Source organism: Argentina anserina, chromosome 4 (genome assembly GCF_933775445.1).
Source record: "Argentina anserina chromosome 4, drPotAnse1.1, whole genome shotgun sequence".
Lineage (NCBI taxonomy): Eukaryota > Viridiplantae > Streptophyta > Magnoliopsida > Rosales > Rosaceae > Argentina > Argentina anserina.
In genome coordinates, this window is record NC_065875.1 from 5,159,497 (window position 1) to 5,179,681 (window position 20,185).

Sequence of the window (20,185 nt, forward strand, 5' to 3'; positions counted from 1 at the left end):
AAAATATGAGTACTCATGAGTCAATAACCCACCTGTTACCTCTCATGCAGTACTCCGGCAGACAAACTAGAGCTCTAACTGTATCGTAACTTTCGCCCGGCCAAAGGCTAGGTTCCGACATGCCACACTCTTCCGAAGACATAAATACGTACAATAATCTACTCATTATTGTACAAATTTGCATCACATGCTCAATATATAATTCTCATCACCACTGTGATCATAATTCATAAACGAAATCCTAACAGTACATAATATAGCAAACTATATATATATATATGTACCTATTTACCATTTATACAATATATATATATAATCCACTTTATTATATACATGTCATATTTCTTAAACACGTCCGAAGACAAAACGATTTAACAATTCTCAACGTTAAAACCACGCACAATAATCTACTCATTATTTGTACAAAACGCCTCACATGCTCAATAGATAATTCTCATCACCATTGTGATCATATTCACAAATGAAATCCTAACAGTATATAATATAGCAAACTATATATATATGCACCTATTTACCATTTATACAATATATATATAATCCACTTTATTTTATACATGTCATATTTCATTCTTTAATATTTTGCAAAATGTTGAATCTTCGCAAGGGTAGATTCGTAAATAAGTGAGATTTTACTCAGCTTATCAACTCGAGCGTAATTCCGCAATTTCCGAAGATAATTCTTTTCCTTAATTTATCGATCACCTTTGAAAAGAAAAGAAAAGAATTTAGAAACGTTTCGTAAACCTTTAAATGCCGAAACAGTAATAATCGGTTACTGTTCAGCAATTTTCGGTTTTACGAATTTACTGTTCACTGAGTACTATTCAGTGTGTGACTATTCACGTATTTACTATTCATGTATTACTGTACAAATACACATACAATACATATTTCTGTACGAGTACATATTGTTTACGTATTTCTGTACGTATAAATACTATTTAAATGTACGTACTGTCCATATTTCTGTACGAGTAAATATTGTTTACCGAATTATCCTTCCAAAATTACTTTTTACATTTACTGAAAGTAATTTATATTTACATTTACCGTACGTAAATAAAATTTACATTTACCGTACGTAAATCACATTTTTACATTTACCGTACGTAAAAATTAAATTACAAAATTACCCTTCGGAAATACTGTTCACGCGCCGCCGCACGTGGCGGCGCGTGGGGTACACGCGCCACTCACTGTGGCAGCGCGTGGGGCACACACGCCGAGTCTAGGGCCGGCGCGTAGCACGCCACCGCCGCTCCATTTCTTCCCCTCTCCTTCTTCTCCACCCCTGCACGGCCCAAGGCTACCTCCTGGCCACCTCACGCACTCACACGCGCCGCCTAAGGCAGCGGTGCTCAACCCTCACCTACACCTCCGAAGCTCCTCCAAAAACCTCCCAATTCATCCAAAAACATCATACAATCCATTCACAACAATCAATCTATACTAACCCTCACCTCAATCGGACCCTTGGACCGTCAGATTGTCGTCGGAGAGCTCGAGATGACGGCGGTGCCTATCGCGATTTTCGATCGCCAATCTTGTCACCGGAGGCACTAGGGGCGAGGAGAGGTGGTGGTGGTGCAGTCCCTATGCCCTGGTCTCACCGGCGAAGTGCTTGGACGATGGGAGAAATCGCGAGGCGTCGGGATGTCGCGTGGGAGCTTATGGCGGCGAGGTGAGGAGCGTCGTGCATGAGGGTCGCTCGCGGTGAGGTTTGCGAGGGTCGAGGATGTGGCGGCCTGCCACAGAGGGCTGGGCGGCAAGATCGCAGGTGAGGGTTTTTCAGGGGAAAGGGAGACTCGGGGAGGGTGAGAGAGAAGGAGGGAGGCGCGGGACGAATGAAGGAAGTGGGTTTCTGAAAATGGAAACCCTATTTCACAAAGTTTCCTTTTATACCCTCATCTAAAATCGGAAACTAACTTCCGTCATTAATAACTTTTACGTACGACGTCCGATTCGAACGCGTGACGCATCCACGAACTCGTATCGATGAGCTCTACAACTTTCGTGAAGGAAGTTGTCGCAACCGAGCGACGGAATAAAAGTCGATATATACGTTGCGGTAACGTTATATTTTTCAAATTAAACTTGACTATCCAGAATACCTTGACTAGCTTAACCTCTTTCCTCTGAAGCTTCTTTGTGGATCTATCCAAAATACAAACCGGCTCAACAATAAATGTGGCATTTTCCTTCACTTCAATGGTGCTATGATCGATCACATGCGACTCATCTGGTATATACTTCCTCAACATGGAAATGTGGAAGACTTTGTGAACGCCCGACATGCTAGTAGGCAAGGCTAGTCGATATGATAGTTCCCCCACCTTCTCAAGTATCTCAAAGGGCCCAACGTACCTCGGAGCCAACTTTCCCTTCTTGCCAAATCTCACCACACCCCTCATGGGTGAAACTTTCAAGAACACATGATTGCCGGTCTCAAATTCCACATGTCTCCTCTTTAAGTCCGCATAGCTCTTCTGTCTACTCTGAGCTGTCCGGATTCTATCTCTAATGATCGAGATCTTCTCCGTGGTTTCCTGAACCACCTCTGGACCCATCAGTGCCTCATCACCAACCTTCGGCCCAACAGATCGGTGATCGACATGGTCTACCATAAAGAGCCTCATAAGGTGCCATGCCAATACTAGAATGGTAGTTGTTGTTGTAGGCAAACTCAATCAATCTCAAATGATCTTCCCAGCTACCCTTGAAATCCAGCACACATGCTCTCAACATGTCTTCCATCACCTGATTCACCCTTTCCGTCTGTCCATCCATCTGAGGGTGAAAAGCTGTACTCTTATCCAAGGTAGTGCCCATCGCCTTCTGCAAACCACCCCAGAACTTCGAAGTGAAACGTGCATCTCGATCAGAAACAATAGAAACTGGAGCACCATGAAGTCTCACCACCTCATCCACATATAGTTTCCCAAGCACGTCCACTGAGTACTTCATCGACACTGGAAGAAAATGAGCCGACTTCATCAACCGATCGACAATCACCCATATGGCATCGTGGCCCTTCTTCGATCTAGGCAATCCAGTCACAAAATCCATAGATATCTGCTCCCACTTCCAAAGAGGAATAGTCAGTGGTTTCATCATGCCAGCTGGTCATTGATGTTATGCTTTCACTTGCTGACAAGTAAGGCACTTCGATACAAACTCCGCTACATCTTTCTTCATACCGTTCCACCAGAATTGCCTGCATAGATCCTTTGTACATCTTGGTGTTCCCTGGATGAACGGTATAACGTGATCGATGTGCCGTACGAAAGACCTCCTCCTTGAGATCATCACAATCTGGGACACACAATCTTGCCCCAAACCGCAACCCTCCATCGGGTCCAACTCTCCACTCGGATGGGCACTCATCAAGCGTATCCACTACAAGATCTGCCAACTTAACTTGTGTGAATCTATCTCGTGCCTGACCCTGTATGATCCTCGTGATCAATGTAGGTTGCACCGTGATGCTACCCAGAAAGACCCTTGGTTCTCCTCCCGATAGTACCAAGTCAAACTCTGATGCAGTTTCGAGCATGAACCATTCCTGGACTATAAGTGAAGCCACCACACCTCTTGGTTTCCTGCTCAAAGCATCGGCCACCACATTTGCTTTCCCCGGGTGGTACTCCAATGTGAAGTCATAATCCTTGAGGAGTTTCATCCATCTCCTCTGCCTCATATTCAGCTCTTTCTGTGAGAACAAATACTTTAAACTCTTATGATCTGAAAAGAGTTGAAACTTCTCACCATACAAGTAATGTCTCCAAATCTTCAGGGCAAACACTACTGCCGCAAGCTCTAGGTCGTGTGTGGGGTAGTTCTTCTCATGAATCTTCAACTGTCTAGAGCCATAAGCAACAACTCCTCCATGCTGCATCAACACACAACCCAAACCTTGGAGCGAAACATCACTGTAAATGACATAACCACCACCACTTGATGGAATCATCAACACTTGAGCTGTGGTTAGACTGGTCTTTAGTTTTTTGAATGCTTCCTCACATGCATCCGTCCACACGAACGGAGTATCTTTCTTGGTCAACTTGGTCAATGAAGATGCAATACTAGAAAATCCCTCGATAAACCTCCTGTAGTAACCTGCCAAACCGAGGAAACTACGAATCTCTGTAGGGTTCTTTGGACGACTCCAATTCTTTACTGCCTCTACCTTTGACGGGTCCACTAGTACTCCATCTTTTGAGACAACATGACCAAGGAATTTGACCTCTTCTTTCCAGAACTCACGCTTCTCTAGCTTGGCATACAATCTCGCCTCCTTCAAGGTCTGCAACACTGTTCTTAGGTGCACCACATGTTCTTCTTGTGTCTTGGAGTTTATAAGAATGTCATCCACAAACACCACAACAAACTCATCTAAGTACGGGCTAAATACTTGGTTCATCAAACTCATAAAGACAGCTGGTGCATTCGTTAGTCTAAATGGCATGACAACAAATTCATAATGTCCATACCGGGTCCTGAAGGCTGTCTTCGATATATCTTCTTCCTTCACTCTGAGTTGATGATAACCGGATCTCAAATCAATCTTAGAGAACACCGTATAACCTTTAAGTTGATCGAACAAGTCATCAATCCTAGGTAAGTGGTACCTATTCTTGATGGTCACCTTGTTCAGTTCTCTGTAATCCACACATAACCGCAGAGACCCATCTTTCTTCTTCACGAACAACACCGGTGCTCCCCAAGGTGAAACACTAGGTCTAATGAACCCTTGGTCCAATAGCTCATCGATTTGCACCTTCAACTCCTTAAGCTCATTCTGCCCCATTCTATAGGGTGTCTTTGACACAGATGATGTACCAGGTACTACATCAATTCAGAAATCTACCACTCTTTGAGGAGGTAGCCCCGGTATGTCTTGGAACACTTCACCAAACTCAGATACTACCACAATGTCTGCGATAGTTATTTTCTGATCCACCGACTCCACATGTGCCAAAACTCCTGATCTCATGGCATTATCTGAAACATAAGGCGTCCCCAAGAGGTGTAGGAATCAATCCTAGCATCTCTACTACCGAACTAGGAATAAATGAATGCGATGCTCCCGTATCAAACAGTACTCTAGCAAGGTAGTCAAAAAGTGATAATGTACATTCCACCCCTGCGTCTCGCTGACCCACTGCGAACACTCTAGCTTGGCCCGCTGGTAGCAGTCTCTGCGGCCGTTCCTGTCTACCCTGAAGAGGTCGGGTACAATCCCTAACTGGTGCTGCCCTAATAGATAGAGGTGTTGCTTTTGCTGGAAACTGGTAGTGGGGTCTTGGCCTCTTCCATGACCTACCCGGTGGCCCTGAGTGCTCGCTACCTATACAGATTGCCTTGCTTTTTCCCTTTGCATCTCTACTTCCCACATCTCCTGCTTGAGTCTTATATGCTTGCTCCAAGCTCATGACACTCTCAAATATCAACTCCTTAGTAGTCAGGCAAAGAACTGATATCATGGTCTTGTACTTCTGTTTTAGCCCTCGTAGATACTTCTGAGCTAAAGAGGTTGTACCCATAGGCCTGACGTACCGGTACAACTGCAAAAAATGAGCATCGTACTCTCTAACGGTCATGTCTCCCTATACCAATGCCAGAAACTCCAGCTCTAAGTTCTCCTGTACTGAGGCTGGAAAATACTTCTCTCGGAAAATGGTAGTGAAACCTCCCCATGTGAATGTAGACACATCCACTGTATGTCTCATGCTCTTCCACCAGTCTAGAGCATCACCTTTTAGAAAGAATGTAGCTATCTTTCTCTTCTCAATCTCTGTGCACTCTATCATCTCAAAATAAGTCTCCATACCCTCGATCCAATGGTCAGCTACCATATGATCTAGTCCTCCATGAAAGGTCGGCGCTGACAGTGCACTGATATCCTTGATCAGCTTCAACACTCGACCATCATCACTAACCGGAGTAGCAGGCTCAACCTGTTCTTCCTGTGGAGCAGCCTCCTCATAAAGGTTCTCCACGTTGCGGACTCGGCCTGCGGCCCTACCTCGACCTCGGCCTCTCGCCCGTCCTCGGCCCTTATCTGAGTTCATCACCTTCAAACAATGAACACTTAGTCAATACTTGTGAAATCTCGAATTCAAACCAAACACAGATTCAATAGATATCAACATGAAATTCCAGAATAAGATGAATCATCGAAGTATCATCACGATACTCCATAGAGGACCAAACCATAAGGTATAGCTCCTAAAACACTCTCGCGTACCCGACGACATATCAATACTGAGGAGCATGTGATGGGTGCCCGCCTGCAATCGGATCATCGCTCCCGGATGATATTGATAATCGCCAAATACGCACGTAGGCTCTGATACCAACTGTAACGACCCTAAAATTTCGAGCTTAAAAACTCAAAATTTCAAAGTCGAAAAACACCAAAACAATCTCAACGAATCGAAATTATTTTAAATGCACAGCGGATCATTACTGAGTTCACAATACAACTCAGACAACCAATTATTACAAACCAGATTGTAAATCAACATTACATAAAATGAAAATGTAATAATTCTCACAATCTCTCACAACTCACAAATAAATCCTCAACAGTAACCTCACCACACTCAAGATAATGAACAACTTCGAGTCTCCGGAGTCGTCCTTCGATTCCCACTAATCGACACCTGCAGTAGTATCCCCTACACCATCGAATTGGTGCACCGGGATTGTAAACACAAACCCGGTAAGCTTTACAGCTCATATGAGTAAAATAAAACAAATATAAATCGCATGACAATATATACGACAATCCACAGATCAAAAAATATCAATGCACTCATGAGTCAATGGACGGCCCATCTGGTTGTCCCAAAAATATGAAAATGATAGTGCTCATGAGAAATTGGGCAACCCCTCTGTTTACCCAAATGCATTTATAATACAGGTACTAATGAGCGCTGGTACACCTCTGTTACCCCTCAAGTAGTACACCGCCGACGTTGGGCAACCTCCTCGCTACCCAACGCCCAACATTGGGCAACCTCCTTGCTGCCCAACGTCCGACATAGAGCAACCTCCTCGCTACCCGATGTCAAAAATATGAGTACTCATGAGTCAATAACCCACCTGTTACCTCTCATGCAGTACTCCGACAGACAAACTAGAGCTCTAACTGTATCGTAACTTTCGCCCGGCCAAAGGCTAGGTTCCGACATGCCACACTCTTCCGAAGACATAAACACGTACAATAATCTACTCATTATTGTACAAATTTGCATCACATGCTCAATATATAATTCTCATCACCACTGTGATCATAATTCATAAACGAAATCCTAACAGTATATAATATAGCAAACTATATATATATATATGTACCTATTTACCATTTATACAATATATATATATATATAATCCACTTTATTATATACATGTCATATTTCTTAAACACGTCCAAAGACAAAACGATTTAACAATTCTCAACGTTAAAACCACGCACAATAATCTACTCATTATTTGTACAAAACGCCTCACATGCTCAATCGATAATTCTCATCACCACTGTGATCATATTCACAAACGAAATCCTAACAGTATATAATATAGCAAACTATATATATGCACCTATTTACCATTTATACAATATATATATAATCCACTTTATTATATACATGTCATATTTCATTCTTTAATATTTTGCAAAATGTTAAATCTCCGCGAGGGTAGATTCGTAAATAAGTGAGATTTTACTCAGCTTATCAACTCGAGCGTAATTCCGCAATTTCCGAAGATAATTCTTTTCCTTGATTTATCGATCACCTTTGAAAAGAAAAGAAAAGAAAAGAATTTAGAAACGTTTCGTAAACCTTTAAATGCCGAAACAGTAATAATCGGTTACTGTTCAGCAATTTTCGGTTTTACGAATTTACTGTTCGCTGAGTACTATTCACTGTGTGACTATTCATGTATATACTATTCATGTATTACTGTAAAAATACACATACAATACGTATTTATGTACGAGTACATTCTGTTTACGTATTTCTGTACGTATAAATACTATTTAAATGTACGTACTGTCTCAGTAAATAAGAATTACCGAATTACCCTTCCAAAATTACTTTTTACATTTACTGAAAGTAATTTACATTTACATTTACCGTACGTAAATAAAATTTACATTTAGCGTACGTAAATCACCTTTTTACATTTACCGTACGTAAAAATTAAATTACAAAATTACCCTTCGGAAATACTGTTCACGCGCCGCCGCACGTGGCGTCGCGTGGGGTACACGCGCCACCTCCGGCAGGCCGCGCGTGGCGCTCACAACGTTATAGAAATCAAATTCGCAAATTCGTTTCCGTTTTGTAAATTCGCAAGAAATCAAATTCGTTTAATTGAATTTCACAACTTTATAGAATTCAAATCAAACCAAATATTGTTTTGAAAAATAGGGTTATTACATATAGAGAACACAGATTGTTCTTTCTTGCGGATCAAGTCTTGAGAACCTCCTAGTTGATTGGATTCACATTCGTTATTCAACTCAGATTCTATACAGCATTAGTCCCCTAAATCTATTCCAATATGGCAGGTAATTTTGCTCTATGATAGATTTTCCCCAAATAACCGGTCCACGAGCCTAAAGAGTAGATAATACAGGAGTATTATTTTAGGCCCAAACAACCCTTAGACGGAGAGATTTTTGGAATGGGAACAAAGTAGAAGAGGTTTAGTTGTTTGGTAAATTGTGACAAATATCTTGTTCTGCAATACACTGAAGAACTAACGTTTACTTCATTTGTTAAAGATGACTGTACAGTTGTTTGGCCTAGATGGGATGTAATAAATATTTTTTAAGGGTAGTTCCTGTTTTTTTTTTTTTAATAGAGTTCTGCTGATATTCATATGTGTTAGCCTTTGTCTTCTTTTAGTTGTGTTTCTGGTGCACCTGTGTTTTTTTTTCCATCTATTGTGTAAATTGCAGTTCATCTGTTGTTTCGAAGATGCATGGAAATTAGGCTTTGTTTTAACTGTTTATGTTTCTATGCAAAAAGCTAAGGAGTTACACAGAACTTTCTATCGTTGCGGGCTTGCAGCCATAACCATCCCAGATATTCTTGAGCACAGAAATGGTAAAAGTTGTAGATATATACAGGCTTTAGTGAAAAGAACATGAAATTAAGGTTTCTTTATCTTTCCTTCTATTGCGATCAAACCTATAACTGAATTGGTCTACAACACCAACTTAAGCTATATATGGTAATCTAATTAGAATCTCGCGATCATTGGCAAACGTCGCCAAATTATATGGGCATGCACGCATGTGAGGGCAGGAAGTGTTGCAGAAGGCATTTGTTGTAAGATCAATAACCCAGGGACCTAAACCCTAATTAGGTTGATCTAGCACATATATAATATGCTCTAGATATGCCCACATTTCTACTCGCGGATGCCGGAAGACTAGTCATCTATTAATAAGAGAGCTTCACCGTCAAAAAAAAATTCAAGTTTACTTGCTACTTGCGTTCGAATCTTTTGCTTCCAGATTCGTGCACATCTTTAAAATGGATATATGACATGGGGATGTGAGTTTCTATTTCTGTGATCCCCAAGCTACGTTCATAGAAGGACATCGAAGTGTGATTTTGGAACATCGATGCTTGATTATAGACTATGAACAAAAAATCACAAGTAAGCCAGTAGTTACTTCAGTTTTACGCATGCAAGTGCTACTTTCAAGACTTCTGCGTGATTTTGAAAGGTGATTAATACAACCATCCCTATAACCATCGGGTTGCATTATATTTGTTTACTCCATACTTGAAATCGTCACAATCGTCTTCCAAGCTAAACATCGTTCTCTATACATCGTTCTCTGTATTGTACGTATACATCCGATCCCATCATCTCTTTGGGTCAGTTTTTATGTGTATTTTCATCTGAAAAGCATAAAAGACGAGCCAACTAACTTTCAATTCATCAAGCGTACGTAATTAAGTACGTGACCATGGCAAAATCACATCCAGAATTAGTAGAAAACAAATGCAGCAGCAAAGTAGCTCTTCAGCACAATCTCAAACATCATCACCAGCACGAGTTCTCCACAAATCTCTTCATCTTCATCTTAATCCTCCCTGTCTGCGTCACCCTCTTCGTCATCTTCCATATCCAGTCCCTGCAAACTTTACCTGACTCCTCATCGTCGTTGCCTTCATGGTCTTTCAATCTCAAGCGTCAGTGGCAGAGAGTCACCAACACCACAACTACCATGGTGGAAGAGGATATTACCTCAGTGCCTCCGACCAACAACTACACCGACGAGCTCATCAACAAACTCCGGAAGTCAGTCACGTTTCTCCCGCTCAAGGACTTACGTTACGCCAACGCGGCCATCGTTGGACACACGTGGTTCATGAGCTCCATGAACGACTCGCGTGACCAAGAAGGCGAGGTCCAGTACCAGCACTTCCCTTCACATTCCTCAAGCAACAGACTCCTCTGCCTCAAAGGCCACGACAACCACGACGGCTCCTGGAACTCTTACGCTCTCGCGTGGCCTGAAGCGCTTCCCCACAACGCAACCCTAATGACCGGCCTGTCCTTCATTTCCTACAACCAGTATGACTACCACAACATATGGCATGGCATTACCGCCCTCATGCCCTTCGTGGCATGGCACAAGAAAAACTCCTGCCCCAAACCTGAGCGGTGGATTTTGTACCACTGGGGGGAGATGAGATCCTCTATGGCAGTGTGGCTGAGTACTCTGATGGAGGCTACTTTCGGAAAGCTTCCTTTAGTGGAAATGTTTGATGGGGTTGAGGAAGGGACGGCGGTTTGTTTTGAGGAGGCGGTGGTGATGAGGCACAATGATGGTGGGATGTCTAGGGAACAGAGAATGGAGGTCTATGATCAAATGAGGTGCAAGGCCAGGGCTTACTGTAATGTGAGCTCAGAAGAGGAAGACCGTCAGAAGGAGATTGGAATGACTTTGTTAATGAGGACGGGGCCAAGATCGTTCAAGAACGAGAGTGTCGTGGTTGATATCTTTGAGAAAGAGTGTGCCAAGGTCGAAGGTTGCCGCTTAATGGTGGCTCACTCCAATAACCTGACTTTCTGTGACCAGGTATGCATACAAAATGCATTTTTTTTAAAAAAAAATTCTTGTTTTTTTCCGCAGCTACTTACTTATTTCTTGTTTAGCGAGAAATGGAATGAATATGGGAATATATGTTATGCATACTGAATATACTGCCTCATTACGATTGGAGTTTCACTCTAGCTTCTATCATATCTCATGCATAAAAGAAGAGGCTTCTTTCATTCAAAAAAAAAAAAAAGAGGCTTCTTAATGTGCGGGGTGCGACTGTCAGTTTCTAGGTCACGCCTTCGCAATTGAAGCCATGCTCTTAGATGCAACTATGATAACAATTCTCATAAAGAAATGAAACGCATGGACATGTAAATGTTCATATATTTTATATACAACTTAAACCATAGAAAAAACTCATTAACTAAATGAAAGAATTTTCGAGGATGACCAATTGGGTAAACGTAAATCTATTCCAAATGTACTATCTAGAGGCTAGAGCTAAATGATACATGTTCATAGTCGATCATGCTCTTATTTTCATAAACTTAATTGACTCATAAGCTTGATGGATCAAACTAGCTATAATATACATTTGTTAACTGATATTGATTAATTAATGATGTTAATTTTCCAGGTGAAGCTAATGAGCATGACGGATATTTTAATATCCCCACACGGCGCCCAGTTAACAAACTTGTTCTTAATGGACAGAAACAGTAGCGTGATGGAGTTCTTTCCAAAAGGTTGGCTAAAACTAGCCGGTTCAGGGCAATTCGTCTTTTTCCATTTTGCAAGTTGGTCGGGTATGAAACACCATGGTACATGGCGAGATCCGGAGGGCGAGATTTGCCAGTACAGTGACGATGATCGCCGCTGCATGTCCCTCTACAAGAATGGCAAAGTTGGATACAATGAGACGTACTTTTCCGAGTGGAGTAGAAATGTACTCGACGAAGTGAAGAGAAGGAAGTTGGAAGAAGCAGATAAGGGTACTGTAAGCTTTACCGGCTGTATTTGTGGTTAAGTTTAACGTGCATGAATTGATTCACAATGGCTGAAATTGTATATATTCCTTGAGTGGCACTTTATAATTATCAAACTTCATCATTCTCTTCTATTTGCAAAAATTCTCCCATGCTTAGAGTTTTGTTGCCATACATGGCTTAAGCGACTGAAAAGTTTGGTCGCCTTCTTCCGTCGCCTATATCTTGGCCTCAATCGTGCATACATATGCGACGAAATAAAATGAGGCGTGGCTTAGGTGACTAGCTAGTAACATGGCAAAATAATCTTCGTCCCAGTATCATTTGGTTCATTCATCATGCATTTACCGCGGATTGGCCTTTCAGCTATGATTGAATTGAGATTACTAGCTAGCTTCGGTAATACAGAATCACTCTCTCATGGATCTCAGTGAACCTTTTCGGCCAATACCGAATTGAAGTAACTTTTTTCATCCATGTTACAATTATATATTTATATATCCATTTGAGCATGAAGAACTTTATAATCCTTAAAGTTCATTTCAATTCAATATATGCAATAATACAGGCTGGGCTTCAGCAATTGAAAATTAAGTCGCGTGCTTTATAAATTTGGTAATATTTTCGTCTCTTGATAACGCATACTTGCGCGACGAAACAAACTAAACATTGAAGGCAACCACATCTTTCTGTTTGTACGAAAAATTAACTACTAAACATTGAAGCTTCTAGAGCTAGCAACCGCAAATGGCAATGTATTACACCATCAAACAACAAGGCATTCCTTACTTCATGTGGAATCCTATCAAGCCAAAGCAGATCATTGGTACACCTAAGTCTGCGTCCCTGTAACGACCCCAAAATTTCGAGCTTTAAAACTCAAAATTCTAAAGTCGTTAAACACCGAATAATCTCAAATAACTCGAAATCATTAAAGTGTAACAGCGGATCAATTCTGAGTTCTCAATACAACTCAGTCAACCAATTATTACAAACCAAATTTATAATCCATACATAAAATGGAAGTGTAATAATCCTCACAAATCACTCACAAATCTCACAAATGAAATTACACAACATCTCACACACAAACCCACGCTAAAACCTCACCACAAGTAGGATAAGAACGACTTCAAGCCTCTGTAGTCGTCACTCAACTCCCACTAATCAGCACCTGCAGAATGATCCCCTACACCATCGAATTGGTGCACCGGGATTGTAAACACAAACCCGGTAAGCTTATAGCTCGTATGAGTAAAATCACAATACAGTTCGCATATCAAAATATACGAAAGATCACAAACAACAAATATAAATGCCCCCATGAGCCAATGGTCAGCCCATCTGGTTGACCCAAAGAAATATGAAATAAAAAGCTCATGAGGAAATTAAGTAACCCTTCTGGTTACCCAATGCATTTATAATACGGGTACCAAGAACGCTGGTACACATCTGTTACCCCTCTCGTAATACACCGTTGATATTGGATAGCCACCCGCTACCCAACATCCAAATACACCGAGTACCCATGAGCAAATAACCACCCGTTACCTCACATGCAGTACTAAGGCAGACAGACTAGAGCTCTAACTGTATCGTAACTTTCGCCCGGCCAAAGGCTAGGTTTCGACTTGCCAAACACGTACAATAATCTCACATCATATTGTACCAAAAATTCAGGTCCGAAGACAATTCACATTTTAACAATCTCAATGTTAAAAATCACGTACAATAATCCCACATCATATTGTACAATTCAAATCACATGCTCAATATAATCACAATAAAATCATAACAGTATATTATATAGCAAACTATATATATTCGTACTTATTTACCATTTATACAATATATATATAATCCACTATATCTTATACATGTCATATTTCACTACACATGCTCATTTCTCACTTCCGTCATCGAAATGACTATTTTTAATGAATTACTAACAGTACGTAGTTTAATGAACTATATATATATTATGTACCTATTACCATTATACTATATATATGTAGTCCACTAAATTATATACATGTTATAATTCATTTGATAAACACACTTGCAAAATGTTGAATCACCACGAGGGTAGATTCGTAAATTCAGTGAGATTTTACTCACCTTATTGACTTGAGCGTAATTCCTCAATTTCCGATAATAATCCCTTTCCTCGATTTAGCGATCACCTTAAAGAGATAAGACAAGCATTCAGAATCGTTTCGTAAACCTTTAAATGCCAAAACAGTAATAAACAGCTACTGTTCAGCAATTTTGGTTTATACGAAGTTACTGTTCACTGTTCACTATTCACGGTTACTGTGCAAATATACGATTAATACGTATTTCTGTACGTATAAATATTATATACGTATTTCTGTACGTATAAATATTAATACGTATTTCTGTACGTATAAATACTATATACGTATTTCTGTACGTATAAATATTAATACGTATTTCTGTATGTATAAATAATAATACGTATTTCTGTACGTATAAATAATAATACGTATTTCTGTACGTATAAATATTAATACGTATTTCTGTACGTATAAATATTAATACGTATTTCTGTACGTATACGTACGATTTAAATGTAAATACAACTCAGTAAATAAAATTTACTAAATTACCCTTTTACAAATTACTTTTTACATTTACTGAAAGTAATTTATAATTACATTTACCGAAGGTAAAAATTAATTACATTTACCGTAGTAATTAAAATTTACATTTACATTTACCGTTACACAGTAAATTACCAAAATACCCCTTTCAGTCAAAACTATTTACACCGCCTCACACGGCGGCGCGTGTGGCACACGCGCCACCTCCGGCCGGCTGCGCGTGGGTTCCACGCGCCGAGGCACACGCTCCCGCCGTGCCTAAACTCTCCCCCTCCTCCACCTCTATCCTCCTACGGCCTCCGCCGACTCCTAGGCTATCCCTAGCCTTCTCACGCGCTGCCTCTAGGCGGCGGTATCTCCTCCTTCTTCTCCTCCGCTCCCCCTCTCCGATCTACTTCAAACTTCCCCAAATCATTCATAAATACAACAACAACAATCCAACAATCGATCTAACCAAAACCCTTACCTAAATCACGAATTGAAATCGTTGAAGTTCCTTGGTAGATTCGGACCGCCTGCGTTTTGCGTCCGAGAGTCACGCCGAGCTTCGCAGCGTCGCCGGTGATGCGTCGTGCTCGTGGGGTGGTCACGTCGTGGTGGTGAGGTCGTAGCTGCCGGCGGTGAGGTCCCCAAGCTTCAATCTGTCGCGTGGGATCGGGGGAGAGGCGAGAGGGAGGAACTCGGGTTCATGAGGAAGAGAGAGGACCTCGAGAGAGAGAGAAGAGAAGAGGGAAGGAAGGAACTCGGGTTCGAGAGGGAGAGGTGAGATTGATCGGTGAGGGGAGAGAGAACCGAGTGAGGGAGAGGAAGAGAAAGTCGAGAGAGTGAGGGAGTGAGAGAGAAGAGAGCGGCGGGTTGAGAGGGTGAAGGGTTTCCAAATATGGGAACCCTAGTTGCAACCAATTACTTATATACCCCCTCCCAAAATCGGAAACCAACTTCCGTCGTTAATAACTTTTACGTACGTCGTCCGATTAGGACGCGTCACATATCCACGAACTCGTATCGACGAGCTCTACAACTTCCGTGAAGAAAGTTTTCACAACCGAGCGACGAAATAAAAGTCGATAAATTCGTTCGGAAACGTAACGTTTTCTTATTAAACGTTCTCGGAACGTTTCCGTTCCCGTTTCGTAACGTTTGCAAGCAATCATATTCGGTTTAAATCAAACTTCACAACTTTATAGAATTTAATTCAATTCAAATAATGTTTGAAAACGAGGGTTATTACAGTCCCAGTTTAGCTTACACATCCCGGATTCTGCTTCTAATGGTAAACACCCGTAAACTCTAGGCATCAACAAGAACACGAATCCATAGTTCCAGACTCTTCCACGATCGTGTCTTCCATTCCAGGCCATATTATAAATTCCCATTGTATTCTTTACGAGCATGCAACTCTTTTGGTAGACACACACTGAATCCATAACTGTAGTGTCCCCTCATTTGGAATCAACCTCAATTAAATGTGTCATAACTAATCAAGGAAGAAGCGATGACTTTGATGAAGAACACTGAAACGAAAGAAGTGAAATTTAGAAGTTTGAGAAGAGATCGGTATAGCTGAAAGAAATGGACATCCCCATTTCCTGGTGTTCGTGTATGACACGGAAGATTAATGCTTTGATTGTATCTGGAGAAGAAACAAGAACAATAAAAACACTCGCACAGTCGCACATTACCTCGATCAGACGAACAAATTCCCCCAAAATAATGCTTTATATTGAAACAAGGCAGAACAAACTTAACAATTTATAGCTTTTAATCGTATTGTAATATTAATATTATCAGAACTATAGGTTACGTCTCGATCGAGTCTCTTCAAACATTAACTGCTATAATGTTTAAGGCATGAAGTCCAAGTGTTTGGACAAGGATCAACCTCAATCGCCCTATTTTGCCAGATATTACAAAATCGACAATCCAAGTCTCTTTGTCCTCTTAAAATCCAAGTCTATACGGCTACTTCATTTCTATTTCAGGCGGAATAATTCAAAAATGATTGGTGATGATGATAATTTTAATGAATTTGCGCAATTCTATTCCATCCAAAAAAATAAAGTGATATGCTTCCATTTCTTCTTGCTTGCATATCTCCTAGATATAGAAGGTGTACATATTAGCTATATAGGTTAAAATCTTGACACGATAAAAAGAGTTTACAATGTTTTACGGTCAGAAACTGTGCCATTTCCAACGTCTTTTTTCTTCGGCATTCTACTAACAAAAAACAGTTGCTCTTTGTTTGCTGTCAAGTGATTCAGCCCCAAAAATTCGAGTGTTCTCTATAAAAGGTGACAAACAACGTTCCGTTTCAAAACTCTCTCTCTCTTCTTCAAAATACTGGAGAAACTGAATCATGATCAGCGGAAAGGACTTTTATGATGTCCTTGCGAGCATTGTGCCGCTTTACGTGGCCATGATCTTGGCCTACGGCTCGGTGCGGTGGTGGAAGATATTCACCCCGGACCAGTGCTCCGGAATCAATCGCTTTGTGGCGGTTTTTGCCGTTCCTTTGCTTTCATTTCACTTCATAGCTTCCAATGATCCCTACGCCATGAACTTTCTGTTCATTGCGGCGGACTCACTGCAGAAAGTGACGATTCTGGTAGTTCTACTCCTCTGGCAGACATTCTCCAAGCGCACAGCCTGGAGTGGATGATTACCCTGTTCTCCCTCTCCACTCTCCCCAACACTCTCGTCATGGGCATTCCTCTATTGAAGGCCATGTACGGCGACTCTTCGGCCACTTTAATGGTTCAAATCGTGGTGCTGCAAAGCATCATATGGTATACTCTCATGCTTATCATGTTCGAGTACAGAGGAGCGAAACTCTTGATCTTGGAGCAGTTTCCTGAAACAGCCGGGTCCATAAACTCATTTCGGGCGGAGTCCGATGTCGTTTCCCTTAACGGACGCGAGCCTTTGCAGACTGATGTCGAGATAGGAGAGGATGGGAAGTTACACGTCGTGGTGCGAAGATCGTCAGCGTCGTCGTTCAGGTCGCACGGGTGGAATTCCTTGAACTCTGGCGTGACCCCTCGGGCTTCAAACCTAACCGGCGTTGAAATTTACTCCGTTCAGTCCTCACATGAACCGACGCCGAGGGGTTCCAGCTTCAACCAGACTGACTTTTTCACCTTGCTGAATGCCGGCAAGGCTCCTAGCCCTAAACATGGCTACACCAACAGTTTCCAAGGCCTAACGCCGGGGACTTCAAATTATGATGAAGATACGATGAAGACGAGCAACAAAAAGAGAGGGGCCAGAAGCATTAGCGGTGAGCTATGCAATACTGGATCAGTATCTCCGTATCCACCTCCGAATCCCATGTTTCTGGGGTCTATGAGCGGCGGACCAAAGAAGAAGGACAGCCGTGACACAGTTGCCGCTGCCGCTGGTGGTGCAGTTGCTGATAAGGAGCTTCATATGTTTGTTTGGAGTTCGAGTGCTTCACCTGTTTCCGAGGGCAATCTAAATCACCCAGTGAACCGATCTGCATCTAGTGATCTTGAGAGCATTGATCCTTCCAAAGCTTCTCAACATGATCATCCAATTCCTGGTTCAACAGGTGAGCAAATAATGTTCCTTAATTGTAATCTCACCTCCAAACCATATTTGTTATTTAGTAAATTGCTAGCAAAGTTCTTACATCAACATGCAATAAGTTTAGTTCAGTTGTGGCAAAAGAAAACAACCAAATTTCCATTCCCTTCGTTTGTATTTTGAGCTCTGTCTTTGGCTCTTCGGCTTTCTGGCTTCTAATGAAGTTATCCAAAAAGTATAATTTCCAGGGCGGGAGATAGGACTTCAATGAAATGTTTTCACTTACTTAGTTACTGGCCGTAACGTTGCATTTTTTTATGATCATTGTTGATTTGCCATGATATGTGCAGGCATGCATCAGTTGATTCAAAATATGAGTTCCGGAAGCAAAGTGAGTGGAGATGGTGTGCTTCAAATAGAAGAAGGAACAATGCTTCCGGCAAGTGCGCATCCATATAGTAGCGGTCAGAAGATGAACAAGGAAGACGGAGGTGTGGCAAAGAAGCAACAAATGCCTCCTTTAAGTGTCATTGCTAGGCTTATATTCATCATGGTTTGGAGAAAGCTAATTAGAAATCCCAACACCTACGCCAGTATCCTTGGTCTCGCATGGTCACTCATATCATACAAGTACCTCTCTCTCTCTCTCTCTCTCTCTCTCTCTCTCTCTCTCTCTCTCTCTCTTAGTTTCAAACTCCATCTTTCAAGTACACAAGTCTCAAAAGAAGTGTTTCTTGTGTGAAAACCATGATAGTATATGATAGTGAATATGATAAATACTGATACAAAGATATCTTGTACCCTCAAGTTTACCTCAACCACATCGACTCTTCCCATTAAAAATAAACAACAACTCAATTGAACTAATTAATATTTTCAATTTTCAGGTTGCACATCCAAATGCCCACAATTGTAAGTGGTTCCGTATCAATATTGTCTAATACTGGCTTGGGAATGGCTATGTTCAGTCTAGGTACGCAGCTTCTATTGATTGATTAACCACCCCTCAATGTGTTTTCTTATGATCGATATCCAAATCTTGTGCCCTTACATAAGTCCTTTTTTTATTTCTTTTCTAAGGTTTGTTCATGGCTTTACAACCAAAGATCATAGCTTGTGGAAAATCAGTAGCAGTATTTTTAATGGCTGTTAGATTCTTGATAGGCCCCGCGGTGATTGCTGCATGCAGCTATGCTGTTGGCCTTCGTGGAGTACTTTGGCATGTTTCAATACTTCAGGTTAAACAATTCATGATCAATCTTCAAATTGTTCCAATCGGAAAATCTTAGTTAGTTAATTGACAATTTAAGATAATATCACATACAAGTTAATTTACCATGTTTCCCTCTTTCTATAGGCCGCTCTGCCTCAAGGAATCGTTCCATTTGTATTTGCCAAAGAATACAATGTGCATGCAGAAATTCTTAGCACTGCGTAAGTATTTACATTTCTGGAGAAAAGCCTATAAAATTATTAAATGAATGAAGGAATTGGATATATTCTAACTTGTATTATGGTGTTTCGATTATTGCAGGGTCATTTTTGGAATGCTTGTTGCCTTGCCTGTCAATATAATCTACTATATTCTTCTCGAACTCTAGCTTCTGGCAATTTGATCGAGGACACAAGAAAGACTGTATATCCAATTCAGGCTTAGGTAGAATAGTGAATGACGAACAAGACATTTAATATGCTATCAAGTATAAGAGATCTAAATTTTGTTCGTCATTTACGGTTTCTTGTAGCCAACATAAACTGAATCCGAACTCGATGTGGTACTAGAGTCAGACCCGCCAATGATGTAATCAAGCCAATGAACTCAAGTAAAAAGCAGGAGCTATGTTAGAATTCGCTACCAGTATGGCCGGTTATAGATAAATAAGAGACGGACCTATTTGTATTGCTGTCTTCCAACTGAAAGAGATTGAGAA

The 20,185-nt window shown here is 41.1% G+C and overlaps 1 protein-coding gene and 1 pseudogene across 1 annotated transcript; both read left to right on the forward strand.

Moving 5' to 3' along the window:
- Positions 1-10,015: 10,015 nt before the first annotated feature.
- Positions 10,016-12,125, forward strand: LOC126792057 (uncharacterized). Its single transcript, XM_050518558.1, has 2 exons — positions 10,016-11,134; positions 11,736-12,125. Exons 1-2 carry the CDS (start codon positions 10,016-10,018, stop codon positions 12,123-12,125), a joined length of 1,509 nt encoding a protein of 502 aa, XP_050374515.1.
- A 4,942-nt stretch (positions 12,126-17,067) lies between these two features.
- Positions 17,068-19,855, forward strand: LOC126791934 (auxin efflux carrier component 2-like; annotated as a pseudogene).
- Positions 19,856-20,185: the final 330 nt, after the last annotated feature.

Bases quoted from the DNA above. Each gene is read 5' to 3' on its own strand.
- LOC126792057 (XM_050518558.1), top strand. From the start codon at position 10,016: ATGGCAAAATCACATCCAGAATTAGTAGAAAACAAATGCAGCAGCAAA. The intron at 11,135-11,735 runs GTATGCATACAA...TTAATTTTCCAG, and splicing joins ACCTGACTTTCTGTGACCAG to GTGAAGCTAATGAGCATGAC.